General features: G+C 41.3%; 1 protein-coding gene across 1 annotated transcript in view; it reads left to right on the top strand.

Moving 5' to 3' along the window:
- The first annotated feature begins 554 nt into the window (after positions 1–554).
- Cpe (carboxypeptidase E) overlaps positions 555–24107 on the top strand; it is a 98797-nt gene continuing 75244 nt past the window's right edge. The window contains exon 1 of the mRNA XM_051169501.1: positions 555–1216. Within this exon, the coding sequence (XP_051025458.1) occupies positions 910–1216 (307 nt within the window). The 5' untranslated portion in view covers positions 555–909. The remainder of the gene's footprint in view (positions 1217–24107) is intronic.

Raw genomic sequence — 24107 nt, 5'->3', positions numbered from 1 at the left:
CAGAAATACAAACTCTGCCCAATGGTGGCCAGTTAAGCCCGGGATTTTTATATTTTCTCAGTCACTTTGTGAAAGGAATGGAGATGTCATTTGCCAGTATCGGTTTTTCCTCCATTACAGGTTTTAATCCTAATGCCAAACTAAATCCTTTGTCTAACTGACGGGCAGAGTTTTATTTGGGTTTTTCAGGGTGTCACAGAATATGAGTGGTTTACGTTCTGCTTGCAAAGGACACTGTCTTGCCTCATTTTTTTCTTTCTAGAAGGATTCAGGAACACGTCTAAACACAATTAAAAACAGTATCTGTAAATTAGTACAAAGCATCTTCAGTTCTAGCCAGACCATGCTATGAAATCACATAGATGAAGTAGATGAAATCACAACCAGTAAGTTTGGACTATTGAGGCAGTGATGATCGAGGAGAGAAGGCAAGCAGCTGGTTGCTTCTCATCTTCACCCCGTATTCTGGTGCATACTGATGGGAATCCTGGTGACGCTACTTTAAAAGGGCCTGCCAACAACCCAAAACTGTGCTTTCTATAAGCATGGTGCTGGGTCGTGGTCCGCTCTCATTGACAACAGCTTTCCTGAGGCAAAGCCTTAGCTGTCATTCTACCTGCGTGGTCCCTGGCGCCATTTGGCTTTTGACGTGGGTCTGAGCCAAGGAATAAAGCCAGCATCTCTAGCGGCAGCTCGCCCTGTGCTAGGCCTCCTGTCTTTCGCTCCCCGGGGCGGGTAGTGCTGGACTCAGAGCCGCCGCGTCGCCGCTGTCCTCTGGGTGGCCCCAGCGCGCACCACCGCTCATTGAGCCCTGGAAGGTGAGGCGAGAAGAGGCTGGTGCTGAGCTCGGCAACTCCACCCGAGACCGGGCAGACAAAAGAGACCGGCTCTGCAGCTCACCGGGACGCGATGGCCGGGCATGGAGGACGGGTGTTGCTGGCGCTCTGCGCCGTGCTGGTGGCCGGCGGGTGGCTGCTGGAGGCTGAAGCCCAGGAGCCGGGGGCTCCAGCGACTGGCATGCGGCGGCGCCGGCGGCTGCAGCAGGAAGACGGCATCTCCTTCGAGTACCACCGCTACCCTGAGCTGCGAGAGGCTCTGGTGTCCGTATGGCTGCAGTGCACCGCCATCAGCAGGATCTACACTGTGGGTCGCAGCTTCGAGGGCCGGGAGCTCCTGGTCATCGAGCTGTCTGATAACCCTGGGGTCCATGAGCCGGGTAAGTGTGCTGCCTGCTGCCTACTGGGGGTGTGTGTAGGGGGGAAGTGGGCCCCGAATTGCTTCCCGGTGGAAGATGCCTGAATGGAAGGTGGGAAGTGGGGAGGAAACCGAGCACCCAGCCTCACCCCATCGTTGGCATCTCCCACCCGTTTTTTGGTGAACGGGGCAAGTGAGGCTGGAACAATGGGAGCAAGAATGACAGGCAAGAATGACATCCCCAAAGCTGGGTCCCGGGGTGCTCACTCTCAAAGATGGGTCAAGCTCTAAACAGAATAAAATTATGAATTCTCAGAAGGGCAAGCACCTTCCTCGCTGACACGAGTGGAAAACAAGGTGCGGAAGGCGGGGTCTCAAAGGAGACGAGAATGAGTCGTTTATCATTTGAGAATTTCCAAAGGCTTATTGGTCGTTGCAGGCTCTGCGCGCCCACCTCTACATTTGTGTGAGTGTTAGCTACACTCTCGGCTGTGGATGCTGGCGAATTTTAAAAGGATATTGACGATCTAGGAGGTGTCGTGTCGTGTGCATACATGTAGATCTTCCTAACAGGGTGGAAAAAATGGTCTCTAAAAGGTATACAGGTTCTGAAACCGTGCATAGCCTTAATAAGGGAAACAGCAGAAAGCCCCCCTTCCCCTCCCCCTGGCCCCCAACCACTCGGAGATAAGCAGTTCTTGACCGGCTTTAATCTCCCTTAGCCATCCCCTTAGGCATTTTCTGTCAGAGTACATTTAAGCACGTTTTGATTTATGTATTAAAAGGATATTTTAAACAATCTTTTGGCACGTTTTGGGTTATGTTTATGCTCTTTAGAAAAGACTTAAGCCTGACCTTTCTGTTGATAAATAAAGGCCTTGCTAAAGCGAGCAGAGCACTAAAGTCAGTATGGATTTTTTTTTTTTTTTTTTTAATGACTAAGACAACACATAAATAAGCCAGGCTAAAAATTCTCAACGCAGGACATGAAAACTCTCCCTTCCTCCATCTCTCCGTCCCTTTTTCTTTCCTCACGGGGTCTCTTGTTGCTTAGCTCAGCCTGGCCTTGAATTTGAAATGTAGTCAAGGCTGGCCTTGAACTCCTGATCCTCCAGTTTCTGAATTCTAATGCTGGGATTATGGGTGTTTTCCACCACTCCTGACTTTTTTTTTCTTTTTTTTTTTTTTTTTTTTTTTTTTTTTTTTTTTTTTGTCGTGGGACGATGCAGTCTATGAAGGGTACCTAAGCCTCTATCGCTGAGCCATGCTTTCAGCTGCCGACATAGCTTTTTTTCCCTCTGTATCTAAGGAGCAAACTGAGAAGGAATTAAAATAGGCGATGGCAGAGAAATTTTGATCTTAAGATGTGGAGCATATGGGTCGATAAACAATACATCCTCAGAAAATATTTGCATATGACTAAGAAGCAAATGAATTTGCTAAAGGCTTTGGGCCTAGCATTAGGGTGAAAAGCCTACAACCAGGTCCTAAGAGAACACTGACAAACGGTTCCAGCAAGGTTCATCATCCTGTAAAACATGACGGCTAGTGTTTGTGCAGCTAGGGGGAAATAAAGGAGAAACGCTTGCATGGAGACGCATTCTCAAGCAAGTCACACCAGAAAGCTGGCCACTCCTGACAGCTAAGCTTGTATGACTCTGCTGCTCAGCCACGGCCCTGCTGTTCTTACAGGCTTCTGGAATTATTTAGCGAGATTATATGAAAGCCATGGTTTAACGCTAGGTTGTCCAGTTTCAAATGTTGAGATAAAACGATATTGTTGCAAGGGCGTGATGTGTTCTGAAAGTTAAAGCAAACCATGTTCCTCCAATATCTGGAGTGCATAATCCATTAAGGTCTTTAAATCTGGCTGAAAATGACCATTTTTTAAAAAATAAAAATGTCCTTCTGATTCCTTTTAGGTTAAACAAATTAAAAAAAAAAAAAAAAAGGATATCCATGCATCTTCTGAGGCAGAAATGATGCATTCATTTAGTGGTTTTCTTTATGTTGTTTTGAGATCTTACACCTTTAGGGTGAGCCAGGTTCTATGAATTATACACAAGGCTGTTCTTGCCCTCAGGGGGGATGGGGAGTGGGAGGGTTATGGGCAATAACATCTGTGGCAACATTCAGAAGACAACACCAGGGAATCATGGGCAAGGAGACTGGAGAGTGCATGATAAATGGCAGGAAACGTACACAGTCTGAAAATTTACAAGTTCTAATGTTCAAGAAGCCCCCTTTGAAGGAGATTACCTACCTTAACTAATTTCATCTCAAAAGTACCTTTGGGATCTGTTTGAAATATTAAAAAAAAACATTCTTAATATTAAAAATATTTTTAAGACTTTATTATTTCTCTCTCTCTCTCTCTCTCTCTCTCTCTCTCTCTCTCTCTGTGTGTGTGTGTGTGCAGGTGTGCATGCACACCACGGTGTATGGTGGGCACAAGGGGACAACTTTCAGAAGTTGGTTCTCTCCTCCATCATGTGGGGCCTCCTGGGAAAGAACTCAGATTGTCGGGCTTGGCAGCAAGCGTCTTTATTCACCGGCTCTGAAGTAACACTTCGATTCTGCTTTAGATTCATTTACCTTGATGGAAATTTTCCATGAAATTTCTTACGCGTATTTTATTTTCAAGAGTGAAAGAGGAGTCAAGTTTGTTTTTGTAGTCTAGGTCATTTTTTATGAACATCTGCCCAAATGCTGTGGACTTGGAGTATAGAGTGCCTACTTAGGGCCTTATGTTGGGTCCCCAGTACAGAAAAAGAAAATGTGGCTCTTTCTAAGGACTTAGTCGACATGATAGAACCCTAAAAAAACAAGCATATCTTCCAAACAACAATGGCAGCATCAGCTGAAACTTTCCTTTAGTTAGATTAGCACTTTATGGACAGATACTTGTTGAAACCATCAGCTTTCTTCCTGGAAGGAGGAAGTGGTCTTTGTATGTGTCTGGGGCGTCTGTGGGCTGCACTTGAACTTATATCCTCCAAGTGGTTTCCTTAGGAATTCATCAAAAGGGAAAGGAAGCTGGGGGATGTCTCTGGGGAGATGGTTCAATCAGTGAAGTGCTTCTCACCAAGTGTGAAGGCCTGAATAGGATCCCCCAGAGGGCATTTGTAACCTCAGTGCTGGTGATGCAGTCAGGGACCCCATGGGCCTGGCTGGCCAGCCTATCCAACTGAACCACCAAGCTCCAGGTTCAGTAAGGGACCTTGTTTCAAAAGAGTAAGGTGGAGAGTGGTTGAGGAAGGCACCCAGTGTTAGCTTCATACCCTCCCTTTTACACGCAAGCAAGCAAAGAAGCATACACACGGACACACACACAGACATAGACACACACGCACACACACCCGTGTGGGATATCTATACATGTTCTCTAATGATTCAATAGTCATCAGCTTGGTTTTTGACTTGCTAAAATACACAAAGAAACCTTTGTTAATTTGTATCTATGTGGTAGAATCCAAATACTCAGGTCATTTTTTCTAGAATTAAAAATCCCTTTGTTTGGAACAATAATTGTTTACCTGTAGCTCAAGCTCACTTTTGCGAATTTGACCTGATTCTCAGCTGACATATCATCTTTAAACACATTCTTGAGAGCATGGATTTTTCTCCCTTTCAGGATGGAATGATTATTTTAGACCTATTTCCCCAAATCTGTAAAAATTTAAAGTGCACAAGTGCCAGTATGTATTTGCCAAATATTTTGATGAAACATGTTGTGCTGACAAAATACCTACACAGCTTGAAAGAAAAGAAAAAAAAAGAAAAAGTGGGGATTTTGATGAATTGTTTCTGTGCATTTTTTTTTTCATTTCGTTGTGTTTGGTTTTTTGCCTGAGGAATTTGGTATGAATTAGTGTGAACTGATTTCAACCAAGTAAGAACTAACAGCCAGCAAAGATAGCTGTCTGAACCTGGAGAAGAATCTGAACCAAACTACACAAGGTCAAGAGTTATTTTTAGACTACATGAGTCAACACAGCATTTTGCCAGAAGTTGCATTCTTGATTGATTTATGATTGGCTAGTGGAAGAGAGGAGAAACTGCTCTGGCCTATAGCCTTATATTCTACGCTCAGATTGCCCATTCTTGGAGTACAACCCAAGGCTGGTGTATGCTGGACCAGCACATCCCCAAACCAAAAGGACAGCTATTTATGGAAACAGACTTGAGAAGTATCAAGGAACCAAATACCATATGGGTTTACCTAAGAGGCAAAGTCCTTTGCCCTTCAGACAGATAGTCTTTGGAAGATATTAAGAAATGTAAAGGAGTCTTAGAAAGGACAATACATCACCCTAGAATTTCCTAAGTGCTTTCAGTACAACATGGGTTGTACTGACAAGCATTAGATAAATAAGAAAAACAGGTTTGTTCATTTAAAAATTACTCAGCATCATTAATATGCAAATCTCTAGATTAGCTGTATACAATGCAAGAACACCCCCACCTCCGGCAGTCCTGGGAAATGAATCTAGAGCCGCAAAGCTCCCTTTCATTGAGCTGCACCCCTCAGCCCTGTTGGGTGTGTACAATCCAGCGTTGGCATTCGTTATTGTATTATTATGTCTTAAGCAGAGTGCCTCCTAAGAGACGCTCTTCAGGTGGCGGAGCATGCCTTTGCCTTTTTGTTATCGATGGTCATAAGTAACTAGCATAGTGATTTATATAATCACATTTTACTTATTACATTGAGTCTTGTTGGGAAAGCCAATTACCTTCTTACTGGAACATATCCACATATCAACCGTGAAATGATAATAGTATGAGAAATAAGATGGTAAATAGAAAGTTCCTAATTCTATATGTAACAACAGTTAATATCACCTCTGCAGTGGCATTTCCTTTGTTGGCCTGTGTGTTCTAGAAAGTACGTGCTTAGGGGTTTTACTCTGTTCATTTCTTTACCTTAAATGCCTAGCAAAGTTGTTGTGGCTTTAGATATGAGATGTCCCCTGTAGGCTCATGTACTTGAATGCCCTCACACTGGTGGTACCACTAGGGAGGCTGTTGAACCTTCAGGAGGTGGGCCACTTCTGGAGGAAGGTCATGGGGGCATCCTGTGAGGATTTGTACTTCAGCTCTACTTCCAGTTCACTCCCTGGCTCTGGAGCACTAATGCAGCATGCCCTACTGGCCTCTGGATTCTTCCATCATTCCTTCCACACCACAATGGATGATATCTCAAGCTGTAAGCTGCAGGAAGCCCTTCTGTCCTTAGCTTGCTTTGATGGCCAAAGCAGTGGACTAACGAATGCAACAATGCTTTAGGCATGGCGGCCATTCTAGGGATATCTGTTGAATAAATACATGATTTCCCAAATAGGCAAAGAGCTCTTTACCAAACAAGGCCACGATGAAGGCCATGACATAGTGCATGTGAGCGATTCTATTTTATTGCATACAGTTTTTCGTCATGAAGAAATCCAACAACTACTGTCATTTCAAGGCCCAAGGATATCTTTGCTGTGTTGTTGAACTGGAAATTCTTCACAGCTAATTAAAAAAAATTTTTTTTAATTCTTTATTTTATAAAGTTGCCTTTTAGAAGAAACATGAAGTAAAAGCTTTTAGTATAATCAACAAGAATTGCTCTAGTGAATTTTAACCTGGTGAGATGGCTTACTGGGTAAAGACACATCCAACCCGAAGATCTAAATTCAGTCTCTGAGGTCCCTGTGGTAGAGGGAGAGAACTGACGCCCTCAGGTTGTTTTCTGACCTCCACATTCAAGTGATAGCATGCGTGCCAATGCATGTATACTCTCACACAAATAAACATAAAAGAATAAAACACGCACCAGTAGTTAGTGTTACCTAGGAAGAAATGCTTATTTGAAAAAACTGAAGCCCGCATCTTCAGGCTTTACTTTTATTTTTCCTCATGCAGTGATATCTAAACATACGCTCGACAATGTCCTGGGGTAGACCTTTTGGGAGCTAGCTGGTAAATCAAGTGGGCTCAAATGTGAAAGATGTTTTAAGAGTGTTCTTCCCTTCCCAGGAATTATGGGAACTGCATGAATCCATTATTTTGTGAGTGCTTCTTTTAAAAAGAAATTCATGATACGGTTCTTTCTAAGAAAACCTGGTGAAGAGAAGAAACTGCCTATGTTGCTAGAGCTTTTGATTATTTTCAGATGATTGACCTACATGTTAAACTGTCCCCAAGAAGGTGGGGTATGTGGAATATTACAGGGTTGGTGAGTTGCTTGGGACAGTACACTCAGGAATAGTGCTCTGAGGCTAGAAAATGTTTTGCTTTTTATAGAAGCCTATTTACTGTAAGATCACAGTCTCCTGGCTCTATAGCAGTCACCTACAAAACGTCACATAAGGATATTTCATTTCAAGTAAAGACTTTCTCCGTCTCTCTCTCTCTCTGATGGAAATCATGTATTTTTAAAATGAGCCTAAATAAAGCTTTTAACTTAAATTTGGGTCACTAACAAATTCCTTGCTGTGGTTTGGCATGTCAGGGGAATTGGGATAAACCCATAATTTATCTGATTTGCTTGCTCATGGCGGCAGCTCCCTTGTGTTCACATCCGGAAGAGATGCTGTCCTCGCGCACCCTCCCAGTTCCTCTCCCTACATTACACCAACTATGTAGATCTGGAAAGTTTCACTTTTACCTGGTGGTGTTTACTGCAATTCCAGCCTGTGACCCCCATGAAACATCTTGGATTTACAGTAAGCTCACACCATACAGCTGACCGTGTTTAGGGTAATAAGAAATGTGATAATATGAATAGAGTTGGAGTTGGCTGTCTCCTCTCTGATCAATTTTTTTTTTTTTTTTACTAAATAAGTGTTTTTATTCTATGTGTTTGAGTGTTTTGCCTGTATGTGCACTTTGTGTGTGCCTTCCTTGTGGATGTCAGGGCTCTGTATCTCCTTGAACTGGGATTTCAGGTGGTCATAACCTCCATGTGGGTGCTGGGACCTTAGATCCTTTGCAAGAGTAACTGGACTATCTCTAGCTCCTTTCCAACATTTTAATAATCTTTTTTGGCCACTAATTAAATTTTAAAACTTTTGCCTATAACTGTCACTTCACGCAGAAATGGATTTCTCAAAAATGAGAAGAAAATGTACCTGTGATAATACAAATAATACTTCCCCTTTAATTTGGGGATTACTTAGTAAATAAATTCTCAACATTTATATGGTGTTTATCGTACTTACCAGATCCTTGGAGGAAAAACCTTTGCACTTTCTTCTTTAATTCTTTTTGCATTTATGTTTATATATATATATATATATATATATATATATATATATATATATATATTGTGTGTGTGTGTGTGTGTGTGTGTGTGTGTGTGTGTGTGTAACAGCATCATGTGGGGATCAGAAGGCAGCCTGTGCATTTTCTCCGTCCTTATGGATCTCAAGGACTGAACACTGCTTTTCAGAATTAGTAGCAAGTGACTTAACCCACCAAGCCATCTAGCAGGTCTCCTTTCTCTTTTCCTTTCTTTTCTTCTTTCTCCTTCCTTCCTTCCTTCCTTCCTTCCTTCCTTCTTTTTCTTTGCATTACAAGGGTTGTGTTTCATCACATACTTAGGATAACTTCTAACCTACCATGAATACCCCAGGCTAGCCTCAAAATGGCAACTGTCATTCTGCCTTAATCTCCTAAGTGCTGAGATTCCAGATTTAAGCCCCTGCGCCTGGCCCTTCGCTTAGCCTGCCCTGGTTTTACCCTTTCATAGAAGATGAGATTCATTGTCACATTCTAGTAACATCTTTAATTCTGGAAAATGTCTACTGCATACAGATCCCAAGGTTGTGGCCTCCCCCATCCTTTGCTGGATGCTGAAGACATAAAGATAAAAGGCCCAGGAGAAGCTACTAAAATGCTAAAGGCATTCACAGAATGAAATGGTTTGTGCTCTGGGAGGCAGAGTCCAGTCTGGTTTTAAAGTGCAGCAGTCCTAACAAAATGCTTTCATTTGTGATACTAGCACAGATGTTTTTGGTTTACACTTACTAGAGGAAATCAGTCTTATTACTGTGGGAACTCAGTGAATGTTAGCCCAGATTCTGGACCTCTCTGGTGTTGTGGGATTAGGCGCTACACTTTTGGAAACAGCTTTAAACTGGCGCAGTCCACCAGCCATCACACTTTCCCACAAGGAGAGGTCAGGTGGTTAAATGGATTTTGTCAAGACTCAAATCCAATTGTGAAAACTAACAAAACAATAGCAAAATAATTCATATGTGTCCATTTTATAGACATATAGTTAATAATGGTTCTGCAAAGAAACACAGTCTGTAAAATATGCCAGACACGTAGATTTTTGTCCAAGTTTTTATGAGGGCAAAATTGTTGCTTAAAATTTGCAATTGGGGGCCAGGCATGGTAGCATATGCCTTTAATCCCAGCACTTGGAGGCAGAGGCAGGTGGATCGCTGTGAGTTTGAGGCCAGCCTTGTCTACAAAGTGAGTCTAGGAAAGCCAGGGCTACACAAAGAAACCCTGTCTTGAAAAAAAAATTTGCAATCGGTATTCACTATCTATGCATATCTCATACTTTGCATACTAATTTAAAAAATAAAACAATAATATTTTCTAAACTGTTCTTTCAAGAATTTTCTTGGCTATTTTCCTCTTAAAATGTGGCCACGTATTCTCCCAAGGTTTCTAGGTACTTGATCCACATTTGCCCTTGCTTCTGTGTGAGTGCTCACTGAGTGCCTCTGGGTCAGTCTGGAGACGCCAGTGAGTAGGAATGTGTCCTCGTGCTTGCTCTCTTCTTCCCTTTTAGCTTCAGATAGCAAAAGAAGAACAGTCCTATCTTCAACATTTCTTAAAGATTTTATTTATTTTATTATTTTATGTGAATGAGTGTTTTACCTGGGGCGAGTATGAACATGAGTCTGTTGCCTTTGGAGGTTAGAAGCGAGCATCGGATCCCTCTGGGACTGGATTGACTCCCTGAGTCAACTCTGTAGACCCTAATTTATGGATTTTGTCTGATTCATCATGACCACCCAGGCATGTATCACCATGCCTGGCCACATGTGAGTCTCTGGACACCTTTGCCATCAGTCATTTCCCTGTAGCTGCCTTGTTCCAGGGATACCTCCAACTTTGGTCCTGAATCAACAACATCTTTGTGTCTAAGAATTAGTAGTTATCTTCACAGGATTTGGAATAAGTAGCGTCATTCTTTTGTTGAAATGTTTAGAGGCTGGGAATACAGTTCAGTCAGTGGTGGGGCACTTGCTTATAATGTTTGTGTACAGTGCAGGCACTGGAGAAAAAGAAAAGAAAGGAAATACTTGAATTTTCTTCTGTTTTAAAGATGTTGCCACACAATCTTATTGCCTACAAAATGCATTTGCCTTTATAAAATGCTGTCACTTTATAGCTAAATGCACACACACACACACACACACACACACACACACACACACAGACAGACACAGAGGCAAAACACTCATGTAAAATAATACAATAAATAAATCTTTACATTTTTAAAAATAGTTTCATTTTAAGGAAGACAGGTAACTTGAGCTGTTTATTGGTCTATTTTTAAGAGGATTTATAGACCCATGTCTTAAAATAGGCATATTTTGTTTAGGCCTATATTACCTTATTTTTCCTTCATTAGAAAGGATAGCCTGTGGCAGGCTATACAAAAGAGTCCCTTTCCTTCCCATCAACCTCCTTGCACTCCCGACTCCTTTATGACAGAAATCAGAGCTATGAAATGAGACTTCAAGAATGTATCTGTAAAATCCGTCCATGGCTTGAGTATTGCTTGTGCTGGAGTTTTCTTCTCTCAGGAGGCCCATCCTTTCCTTTAATTTCTTAGTTAAACACATTACAGCTGCCAGAGGCTGCATTGACTTATGACCATTTATAAATTAAGTTTCCTAAATTTAAAAAAATAAACATGATTAAAATGTCACTAAAATAATAAACGAGCAAGTCCAAATACCTAATGAAATTTATGCTTTCAGTTCAAGACACATTTTTATGTCAGTTTTAAGTTTTTACATTGCCAAGTTATGATGTCTGCTATTTCTTTTTTTAAGCTTTGTATTTGTGTGTGTGTGTGTGTGTGTGTGTGTGTGTGTGTGTGTGTGTGTGTGTATGCATGCCATGGCATGCATATGGAAGTCTGAGGACAACTTGCTTTAGTCAGTTCTCTCCTAGCATGTGGGTTCTGGAGATTGAACTCAGGCCACTCAGCTTGTTGGTAAACATTTTTACCTGCTGAGCAGGCTTGATGGCTCCTTCCCATTTCTTAAAAATAGGTTTTCTGACTGATCTGTAATTTTCTGGACCCAGGATAATGACTATATTTTTGGAGTGGACTATACAAGGTGTCTGTTGGGTCTGTAGTAGATTCTCAATGGATTAATGAATTAATAAATAAATAATAAACAAGATGTATGTGTTTTGCCAGCTATTATTAGTAAGTGTGCGAGCAAATAGTTATGTCAATGCACAGTTTTGTCCTCCTTCCTATATTGTTGAGCAGAACTGAGCCCTCTCTCTGAATTTTATTGTTATAGTCATAGTGTCTGGTACACTGGCAATTTTATCACCACTGAGGTCCTGTGTTAATGCCCTAGGTTAGTTCTATTTCTTATTCTAGTTCTTTGTACATAAAGCCCTCACTGTACATGGGCTTTCAGACATGATTCTTCTTTAGATGCGGTTCAGGACAAGTTGAGATGACTCAGCAGATAAATGTGCCCACCACTAAGCCTGAGGACCTGAGGTTGGTTCCTGAAACCGACCTCGTGGAGGAAGAGAACCAACTCCTGCAGGATGTCCTCTGCTACACACACACACACACACACACACAGACACACACACACACACACACACAGACACACACACACAGAGACATACACACACACACAGACACACACTCCATGGCACCCCATACCCACACACCTACCCACTCCTGCACACAAGACAAACAAACAAATGTTAAAACAACAAATACATAAATCCCAGCTCCTCTATGTATGCTGTGGTGCCTCAGTCTGGTTGCTTTCTTAAATCAGAACCAAAGTACAAAAAGGCTCTTAGACCTCTGGTGAGCAATCCTGGAAACTGTGAAGGAAGGACAGCACACAGTCACATGTGACATTTAACTTTCCTTTAAACATCACTTCAATATTTTTAAGAGTAATATGGGGCTCTGGAGAGATGGCTCCAAGGTTAAGAGGACCTTGGTTGAGTCTGAACACAAACACAGTTGCTTCTGTTTCAGGAAATCTGAGGCCTTCTTCTTACCTCCACAGAGGCCAGGCACACACATGGCACACTCACTTACGAATCACATTCTCACTCATTCCCACGAGTGCATCATACATACAGACAAAACATTAATTCAGTAAAAGTAAAGATATAAAATAATAATTTAAAAGAGGGTACTATGGCCCTATCATATAGACTGACAATGAGAAGAAAGTCTTTGCAGCAAGATGGAAAATACTTAATAACTTAAGAACCAAGGAAGTACAACACCAGATAGTGTCACCTGGGAGGAATTAGAGATTCTAATTCATGTTGAAAATTAAGTCACAATAGGACATAAACGTATGGCTGTGGCCTGAGTCGTTAGCATGCTCACTTGTAGATCTTGAGGAATGTGAAAAAGAAACCATAAAGAGGCTTCATTGTGCCTGTCAGGCTGGGAGACAGTTTGCCCTGCCTGTGGCTTCAGGTGTCCCGTTTGGTGAGGATGTCAGTCAGTTGACTTGCTCTGAGGACTCCCAGCCTTCCACGCATGTGTAAAATATCTCAGACACTGGGTGCCATGACATACTGTTTTCCTTTGGAGGAAGAACTTTTAGCTTCAAGGAAATTCATATATATATATGTGTGATATATATTTACATATATATGTCTACTCATTATTTTAAGTATATTTAAACCTTATGATATTTAATGGATTTTGGCACTTTGAAGTGTCTAAAAATTAACCTAATTCAGATAAAAAGCACGTAATCGATTAGTGTGTGTGTGTGTGTGAAAGAGAGAGAGAGAGAGAGAGAGAGAGAGAGAGAGAGAGAGAGAGAGGGAAACTTACATAACCTAGACTGTATCCTGTGTCCTCTGGCCTCCATCTCTCTATGTAGTTGAAGATGGCCTCATCTCCACCTCCTAAGTGTTGAAAGTTTAGGTCTGGACCACTACATTTGGTCTTTGCTATCCTAGAGATGGAACCAGGGATTTGTGCACGCTGGGCTAGCACTCTACCAACCTGAGCTGCATCCCCAGGCTGATTTTTTGACCTTTCTGAGACACGATTTCACTTTTTAGCTCAGGATAGTCTGGAACTTGCTTTACCAGTATTCAGAATGCTGGGATTATAGGTGTGGAACATTGTGCTAGCAAGTTTTGTGATTTTTTTTGAGGTAGGATCTCTCTATTATGTATCCCTGGCTGTCCCAGAATATTGCAATATAAACCAGACTGACTTCAAACTCACAGACATCCACCTGCCTCCACATCCCAAGTGCAGAAATTAAAGGCACTGCCACACTTGGCTTCAGTTTTGTGGTATTTTTAATGAAAGAAAATTAGCAGTATTGTCAATGGTGAGGCTCGCTCTAGGCTCTGCTATAGCAGTAACATTTTTTTTTTTTGAGGCCTCTTCTGCTATTTCCAGGTTTCTGAATGTAATGTTCATAGCTGCTTCTGGGAACTGGTGACATAGTTCAGTGGATAAAGGTGCCTTCTACTGAGACTGAGGATCTCAGTTCAATCTTTGGAACGTACTTGGTAGAAGAAAGAACCAAGTCCTGAAAGTTGTGTTCTCTCTCTCTCCTCTCTGTCTGTCTCTCAAAAACATACACGTGTCCTGAACACATACATACAAAATAAAATAAACAAAAACATGAAAAGTCATTGATTGGGGTTGCTAGAGAGGAGTTTGCCACTGAATGATTTTAATTTTTAAGCATTTTTCCTTTCTTTCTTTTTTAAACTCTATTTCAGTTTGTATGAACTGTATTTTACAATCTCACGCAGCATGCAGGAGTATAAGTCAGTGTGAGTTTGGAGCTACCTTTCTCAAGCATTTAAAGTTCTTATTTTATTGCTGTTATTCCTTTAATGTTGACATTGAGCTCACCTGTTGCTTTAATTCCATGACCGCTGCATCCAGGGCGAGGGAATGAGTGAGAATGTGTTTCTTAAGTGAGTGCACAGAAGGGTGAGGCTTGCTGGAATATTCTCAAGCATTCATTGGATAAAGTTAGTGTGCTCGTAGCCTCTATAAAGACAGTCACATAAGGAAAACATTCATACTTTGCCCAACATTTGCAAAAGACTAAGAAGGCTCTTTTTTTGTAGACCATGCCACATTTTCCATGATGCTCTCAGACCCAGGGCATATGCTTTGGTATCAAAGGGCCCTACTAACAACGTTTAGGTATAAACATCCTAATAGGATGGAGCACCAAGAAGGAGATAATGACTTTCATTCATGAGGTATTTGGAAATGCTGGATAGAAACACATTCAAACCTGTTCTCACTGGGAAATCAAACTGTGAGTCTAGAGGGCACTACATCATCTCTGCAATGCTCTATCCACCTCAAGTTCAATGTAGCAATAACAACAAGGTGCCTATGTGAGTGACAGCAAGTCAGACATTTCCAGAGATGTGGAAAGAATGTGTTGGCTTCATGGCTCATGCTTGTTATCCCAGCACTCAAGAGGGTGAGGCAGAGTATTGCCGTGAGTTTGAGGCCAGCCTGGGCTACCTAGCAAGACTCTGTCTCAATAAACAAACAAAAAAACAAAAGGGAGAGGGAAAAGAAATAAAACAAACAATAGTGTATTACTAAGAAATTAATAATAAGGAGCTTCAGGAAGACAGGGAGGCATGGAGGAAAAGAAAGGGAATTAAGGGATATATCTAATTTATATTTACTAATATATATGTATATATTAATATATATGATTATGAGCATTGAGGAAAGGATCAAAAAAGAGGAAGGAGATAAAGGGGAGCCAGACAGGGTAGTAGGTGGGTGAGATAAACAGCTATCTTGTATTTTCTCTTTAGGCAGAATCTAACTTCATGCTTAAACTTAAAGCAGAAAGATATCTATTTGTGATGAAGGAGGAAATTAGGGAAGGGAGGGAGAAGGGACAGAGGAGGGTGACAGGAGTGAAGAAGATAAGCAAAGTGCAGTGATATGTATGTGTAGGATGTTATAATGAATCCCATTATTTTATATGCTAACTAAAGCAATTAGAAAAATGGACATAGCCTTTTAGAGAGAGAGAGAGAGAGAGAGAGAGAGAGAGAGAGAGAGAGAGAGAGAGAGAGAGAGAGAGAGAGAGAGAGAGAGAGAGAGAGAGAGAGAGAGAGAGGAGGAGAGAGAGAGAGAGAGGTTATTTTAGAAGAAAGTGGGGATTTAAATAGAATTAAAAAGATAAGTTAAGAATCCTTTATTTTTGAGACAAAGTTTTTCATTGTTGTAAGTCTGCCTGTCCTGGGACTCACTGTGAAGATTATTAGGATGGCCTAGAACTCATAGAGATCCACTTGCCTCTGCCTCCTGAGTGCTGGGATTAAAGGCATGTGCTACCACACCTGGCCTAATAAAATCTTGCAAGTAGAAGAAATGGTTAATTCTAAACCTGTAAAAAGATCACTACACCTGTTCTTATACTTTTATTTTATGTCTATGGGCTGTTTTTTGGTGCATATATATACATGTACCATGTGGGTGCTGGGAATCAAACAAAGGTCTTTTGGAAAAGAAGCCAGTGTTCTTAACCTTGAGCCATTTCCCCAGCCCCGTCCACTACACTACTTACATATTGTCCTTTTTGTCCCCAGTCTGGTGACATTACTGTCACATTTCCATTTTGCCAGTGGATACAGTTTGGGAGCTGTTATTCTTTGGATTCTGCTTCCTGTGTCAAGAAAGTAAAACTATTTTGGGTGGCGAATATACTAACATTTTATTTATATGTTGAGAAACGAGGCATATAATATGGTTTTATGATTACACAGAACTCTGGAGCCTCCTATTTGACCACTTCCCCTTGGTGGGGAAGGTCTGGTGGCACTCAGAGGAAGGGGAAGCAGGCTATCCAGATGAGACCTGATAGGCTGTGATCATATGGTGCGGGAGGAGGTCTCCTTCTGTCACAGGTCTAGGGGAGGGGAATAGGGTGAAGGAGAGAGGAAGGGGGCAACGAGAAGATACAAGAGAGAGGACAACAATTGGGATGTAATCTGAGTAAATTATTTAAATAAAAAATATTGGGTTGCAAAAAAAATATAAGCATGATAATTAGGTAATAGCATACTGTAATAAGCAGCAGTTGACCATTATTCCTTCAGTAGGTATTGGACACTTTTTTGTTTTGAGATAGGGTCTGACTATGTAGTCTTTTTTTTTTTTTTTTTTTAAAGTATAATTTAATAAAATTAAAGAAAAAGACACTAAATCCACCAAGCATAATTATGTGTGTAGGGCTTATCCACAGCTCTCCTGGGAAGCATACAGGCCCACAAATTGGACACATTTGCAGGAAATTGCAAAGAGTAAAAACAAATATGCATGATTAGAGAAGACCCTCTACATAAATATAGTTAAGATTTCAAAATTACAAAGCAAAAATACAATATTAAAATTACAAGGGGGAAAAACCAACTCAACTTCAAAGACATACATATTAGAATAATATCTGATTTCTTCTCAGAAAATCTTGACTAGGAAAGAATTGAGAAAGAACTATCATACCTTAAAGTAAATACCTGTCAGCCAAAAATGCTATGCTATCTTTTAAAATTGATAAAGAAATAAGAACAATTCATAAAAAAGCACAAATCTTCAGCCATGTTAGCATGTCGTTTACAAATGTTCTGACTATGTAGTCTTGGCTAGCCTCTTGCTATGTAGCCCAGGCTGCCCTTGACCTCACAGGAATGTCTCTATCTTTGCTTCATGGGTGCTGGGATTAAAGGTAGGCCTACCATAGCCAGTTTCTAGATACTGTCTAGTAATTCTTTGAGTAAAAACATGTTAGATAATTTTGATTTTCCTAAGCCAGTTTCCATCAGTTAAATATAGCTCAATTAGCATTCTGTTTTCACCATGCAATTAAAAAACCATATTTAATATTGGGCACAGTGGCTTTGCTTTCAGATCTAGATACCTAGGGCGCTGGGATGGCAGGATGTCTTAAGGCCAGGAATTCAAGGACAGTCTGGATAACACACCCATACCTAGTCTCGAAAATAACACAACAAACACATTTAAAAACAAAGCACCAGGAAGAGAAACAACAAATGTGACATGACGTAGCTGAGGAGCCGAGGGAGAACCGAGCTTGCTGCAGCTCTGCTTTCCCAATCGGCAGCTGCTTTCCAACGTTCACCCAGCTGCATCTCACACTCGGATGATGAGCATGGAGTCTGTCAGGTGATTTGAAGAGGGATCCGCTGTTCGGAAATATTTAGCATTTAACTAATTTTTCCAATTACAGTTTTTTTTGATGAGGGCAAATTGATTTTGAATCACTCCTAATGTTGAACCCAATCTTCATTAGTGTTCCTTAGAGCTGTGGAACATAAGACCCATAGCTTTTGCTCCCTTGCTGAGTGGAATGCTCTCTTTTTATAGATGGTTATACTTGAGCTTCCGAGAGAAATTAAACAACGTGCACTATGTGGTGCAGCCCAGAGTGCCTGGAACTCAGTTCCTTGGGATAGCTGGGAAACAGACACAGCTATTTCTTACGGCTGTGAACTGTTTGTGTGGACTTGTCTGCAGCATTTACCAGAACATGACTGACCAGCGTGCTTCCCATTCCTTAGGGCAGTGCTTCCCGGGCCTGTGTGAGGGGAATGTTTGCGGGAATTTGGATCGTGGATGGACATGGCTTGAGGTAGAAGAAAGTCAGGAAGGGACCGAAATACATCACTTTAGCACCGCATAAGCAAATGCAGAAGATGTTATTGTTCTTGGCAGTAAAATCCACACTCTGGGAAGAAACAAGCTTTTGTTGGAAGACTTCTCTGAACTTGTGGGAGGGCTGAGCTTCCAGGGCAAAGAAATGGAGCTAAAGAGCTAAAATAAATACAAAGCAGAAAGCGCACATTTGGAGTATGGAGAGAGAGGGATGGGGAAGGGAGGGGGGGAGGGAGGGAGGAGGGCATGCGGGGGAAGGAGGGAGGGAGAGAGTGCTAGAATTTAGAAAAACACCAGGAATTAGCAGGCGTGTAGAAGGGACCCTCAGTTTACTTTATTCACAGTATCCTGCATTGTAGAACGGATGCCTTTGGGAAATGGAATGAAGGATTTAATCTTGATTCAAGATACATATTGACAATTGCTGGTGATATAGCTTAGTGGTAGTGTGTGCTTAGAAGAATGCAGTGGACCGTGGGTTCAATGCCAAGCATCTCAGCAATATAAAAAGCACTAGTCCAATAGAAGAGGAAGTGGGGAACAGCCTTGAGCAGATTGGCACCGGAGACACCTTCATGAACAGAACACCAACAGCACAGGGACTAAGAACAACAATTAGTAAGTGAGACCTCTTGAAATGGAAAAGCTTCCGTAGGGCAAAGGACACCATCAACAGGACAAAACGGCAGCCTCCAGAATGGGAAAAGGTTCCCATTAACTCCACATCTAAGAGAAAGCCAATACCCAAGATATGTAAAGTACTCAAGAAATTTAGACATCCAATAACAGACAACCAAAAAATCCATTTAAAAATGGGGTGGGGTACAGATCTAAATTCTCAATAGAGGAATCTCAAATGGCTGAGAAACAAAGAAATGTTCAAAATCCATAGCCATCATGGAAATGCAAGTCAAAACAAGTGGCAGCTTAAGCTGGTGAGGACGTGGAATGAAGAGAATATTCCTTTATTGCTGGTGGGAGTGTAAACTTGTACAACCATTATGGAAACCAATATTGAGACTCTGTAGGAAATTGGGAATCTGTCTATCCCATGACCCAGCTATACCATTCTTGGCCGTATACCCAAAAGACACTTCATCCTACCACAAGGACACTTGTTCAGCTATATTCATAGCGGCTTTCTTCATAATAGTCAGAAACTAGAAACAACCTAGACATCCCTCAGTGGAAGAACTGATAAAAAAAAAAAGTGGTACATTTACTTAACTGCTAAAAAACAACATCATGAGATTTGCAAGCAAATAGATGGAACTAGAAAATAAAATCATCCCGAGTGAGGTAACCTAGATCTAGAAAGACAAACATGGTATGTATTCTCTTATAAGTGGGTATTAGCTGTTAAGTAAATGACAACCACTACAATCCACAGACCCAGAGAGGCTAAGTAATGAGGAAAGCTCCCCCCTTTCTCTCTTTCCCTTCCCTCCTCCCTATCTGCCCGCCCCCCTGTATGGATCTCCCTGGGAAGGAGAAACAGATTTCATGGATAGACTGGTGGTGGGTGGGTATGGAAATAGAAGGGAGGTGGTGGTTGGGGTGGGGTGAGGTGAGACTGTGGGGAGATATGACTGGACTTGGAGGGCATTTGGTGGTCGATGTAGAAACCTAGTCTAATCAAAACGCCCTGGAATCTGCAAGGGTAACCCTAGGGAAGACTCCTTGTAATGGAGGGTTCGGAGCCTCAACCGTTCATCTCTTGTAACCAGGCAAGACTTCCGGTGGTAGGACTGGATCACCAACCCAGTCACAAAGCATTGGACCTACAATCTGCCCTGCCTGCAAAATGTTCTGGGGGCAATGGTTGTATAGAGCCTGTGGGAGTGGTCAACCAATTACTGGTCTAAATTGAGGCCCGTGCACACACATACAAAACAATTAATGAAATGATTCCTAATGATATACTGCTATACTTATAGGGAGTGGATCTAGGGAAGAGGGGAGGTAGGTGGGGCTGGGAGGGATGGGGGAGGAGAAACTTCAGTCAGGATGTCTTGTATGAGAGAAAGAAATAAGGATTAAAAAAAAAAAAAAAGCACTGGTAAAGCTGAATTTTGCATCAGGGGGTAGTGGTGCATGACTATAATCCCAGCACTTGGAAGAAAGGGGCAGGCAGATCTCTGCGAGTTTAAGGTGACCGTGGTCTGTAGAGTGAGTTCCAGGATAGCCAGTGCTACACAGAGAAACCCTGACTTGAAAAACCAAAAACCAACCAAACAAAGCCCTAATTTGGCCCAATTGTGATGGTCAACACTGACCAGATCTAGAAACAGAAACAGCCTCTCTGCGTGCTTGTGAGAGATAAGTTCGATCCAGTTTGCCTTTGAGCAGGTCTTCGAAAGATTATTTAAATCAGGTTACCTGAGCTGGGAAGATCCATTTTTATGGACCAGGTTGCCGACTTCATAAAATAGAAAAACTAGCTGAGCTCATCTCTCTCTCCTCCCTGATTGTGGGATGCAGCGTAACCAGATGCTTCACACTCCTGCTGACATCACTTCCTCATCTCGATGGACTGTATCCTCAAACTGTGAGCCAAAATAAACCTTTTTCCCGCTTAAGTAGCTTTTGCCAGGTATGTTGTCATAGCAACGAGACATGTAACTAATACAGCAAAGAGGCCACTTATATATCAAGTTATAACACAGTTTTGACCAAATACCCACCATGCCACAGTACTTGCTAGAATGAATAAATAAAATTAATCTAGGGAGAAGAATTGAAAGAACTGAAGCCGGCTATCTTCCACTGAGATAATTCATTGATTCATTCATTGATTCATTGGTTCATTCTTTCTTTCTTCTTTCTTTCTTTCTTTTTTCTTTGAGACAGGTTTTCTCTGTGTGGCCTTGGGTGACCTAGAACTCACTTTGTAGACTAGGCTGCCCTTGACTCAGAGATCTGCCTCCCAAGTGCTGAGATCAAAGGCATGCACCACCACTGCCTGGCTGAGCCAATTTTGAAAAAGGTTCCTGATTTGTGTTTTTCCAAAGTGGCATCCTGGCCCCAGGGTAAATTGAACAGTGGGGGATACTGTTTGGGAAGTGTACTGTGGGGATAGCTCCAGATGAGTTCAGAATAAGTCTTGTGTTGCATTATTAGAGGTTATATAGTAGAGAATACATAACCCAGATTGAGTGGGGTTTCCACTGAGAGAACACACTATGTTGACCTGTTCATAGGTCTATAGTAAATGATATGCATGAAGTTATTTGTGCTAAAGGGAATCACATAATTCTTGATGATATTTTCTAAATCAACAATTAGCAACAGTTTCTCAAAGGATATTGTTTCCATATTTGTAACTTTTTTTTTCTGCTGAAGTATCTGATGATCATAGCTTGAATGATATGAAAATTTTAGATGGGCAGTTTGTCGTGGAAACCCAACACTATTGCTGAAGTAGTGTTGCCATGGTGACAGAACAGCTTAGCAACTGAAGACTGACCTCATTGGCTGAGCGTTGGCTCATAGCATCAGCTTATTTCTTCCTGTTATTTTTTTAATCAAGGAGACTAGCTGGCGCTAGCCGTATTGGATATATAGTTCTGTTGTCAAAGACTCTCTTAGGTGATGTGCAGTCAGTTATTAGGCATGGACTTGGCAGACATTCAGTGTTTTAACCAGTCAGTAATTCCATCATTGTTACAGCTAATTAGTTTGTGGACCTATGCTTTGGTACTAGGAATTAAAGGGATTATTTTTGTACTTATTTATGCCTGAATTACCTACATATTCTTCATTATGTGATCATGTCATTCTTTTTTTTTGAGATATGTATTTATTTATTATGTTTATGAGTAGGCTGTCTTCATGTACACCAGAAGAGGGCATCTGATCATAATACAGATGGTTGTGAGCCACCATGTGGTTCCTGGGAATTGAACTCAGGTCCTTTGGAAGAGCAGCCAGTGCTCTTAACCACTGAGCCATCTCTCCAGCCCCGATCATGTCATTCTTTATGGACCTAAAAAAAGGTCCATGTGGGACACATTCTTCTACATTATATGTTCATAAGTCAAATGGTTACATATGTCCTTTTTTAAAGACAGGTTTTGTGTTTGGTTGATATCTCTAGAAGGCGTTCTCTTTTTTGGGCAAAGATGGATGGGTGTATCTGGACAAGCAGGAGGACTGGAAAGAGTGGAGAAATGGGAAGGTGCACTGGGATGTAGTGTACGAGAGAAGAAAAAATAAAATAAAAAGAGAAAGCATCTCACTTTGTAGCTCTAACTGTCCTGGAATGTACTTTGTAGACCAGCCTGGCCTCGAACTCACAGAGATCCACCTGCCTCTGCCTTCTGAGTGCTGGGATTAAAGGCATGAAACACCATCCTCAGCTATACATGTACTTTTAAATTAAATTTATTTTTGTTTTTCTCTTTGAGACAAGGTCTCACTATGTAGTCCAGGCTAGCCTCAATCTCCAACATGCTGGGATTATAGGCATGTACTGCCGGGTTTGGCTCCAAGCATTTTTTAAAAATTAATACAAAAATATGTACATATTAATGAGATGTTTTTATATGTGTATACATTGTATTATGGTTATATGTGTATATATAACAATGGTTATTAATGGTGCTTGATATATCAGAATATGAAAAATGTATTAGTGTTTTGAATTTAATAATGATAAAAATGGATTTTAGGTAAGATTTTTAAAGGTAGTAATTATTGATTGTAAATCTATTTAGCAATATGTAACTTTGCACCATTTTGAAGAAGCTTCTGCTATCTATCTGGGAGGATAAAACACAAGTATGTGTTATGATAACTAAAACCCAACACGGCAAATACATTAAAAGTAATTGAAGCTGGCCATTCATGGTGTGTGCCATTAGTCTCAGCATTTAGAAGGCAGAGGCAGGTAGATTTCTGAGTTTGAGGCCAGCCTGGTCTACAGAGTGAGTTCCAGGATAGCCAGGGCTACCCAGAGAAACCTTGTCTTGAAAAACAAACAAACGTAATTGAACATTCCAGGTTGCAGAATGGCGGAATATACAATTTATAGGAGTGCTGAGGAAGAAGTGATGTGGAAGAAATGATGTCTATTCAATTTGCATTGTGGCCAGAATTCTACAAGAATTCTGCAAGCTGTCATCCTCTCTGGGAGTTGTTGCAAGGTACTCTTCAGGGACTAGCCACAAAGGGCTTTGTGCATAGAGCTTGCAGTACAGGTAGGGGGTGTGCCACCTCAAAAGATGGACTTCACCTATATTATGAATGTTCTTGAATGCCAGGCTGAGGATTTAACCTAGTTGTTGGTTTGTGCAGGAAAGGTAAGACATGCTTTTGGCAGGTTTAGGAAGATGCTGAGACCAAATACCTGAAAGCAGATTATGACCATCACTTTGGAATTAAGACCTTCATTTCAGCTAAGAACCTATGTAAGAATTCTTTGCATGGCTGGTGAAGGTAAAATGGTGATTGTGGATTGGACCACTAAAGGAGAGAAATTGGCTAGAGAGATTAGCATGGGTGTCTTAGGACAAGATGTTAACCCCATCAGCACCTTAAAAACTGTAGGAATCAGAAGAGAGGAGAGAGGAATTGGCAAAGACAGACAGACAGAAGATGTATCAGTCCCACAGAAATCATGGAGTCTCAAGAGAGGGTTGGGGGCCTGTCACGACCATTACCACTTGAGCCAGTGTATTTGCAATACAAAGGGAAATCTTCTAACACTAATAGTGGCAAACATTTTCTGCCTGATGCACTCAATGTATACTTGGCAGCTCCTTTAACTCTTCAGACCTTGGGATGGCTTAGAAAAATGAATGGTCCCAGTGTTTCAGAGAATCCTCAGGGTGTGCAGTTCCCTCTTGAAGGATGATTTTTACCTCAGTGGACTGTTACATAATACATTTTTAAGACATAGTACATCAAGATCTAGTCTCTGCTGAAGAAGATACAGTAAATAAGAAAACGCTAAGAAAAATTACAGTTAGAGACTAGGAAGGAG

Source organism: Acomys russatus, chromosome 27 (genome assembly GCF_903995435.1).
Source record: "Acomys russatus chromosome 27, mAcoRus1.1, whole genome shotgun sequence".
Lineage (NCBI taxonomy): Eukaryota > Metazoa > Chordata > Mammalia > Rodentia > Muridae > Acomys > Acomys russatus.
This window is presented reverse-complemented; position numbering and strand designations above follow the sequence as displayed.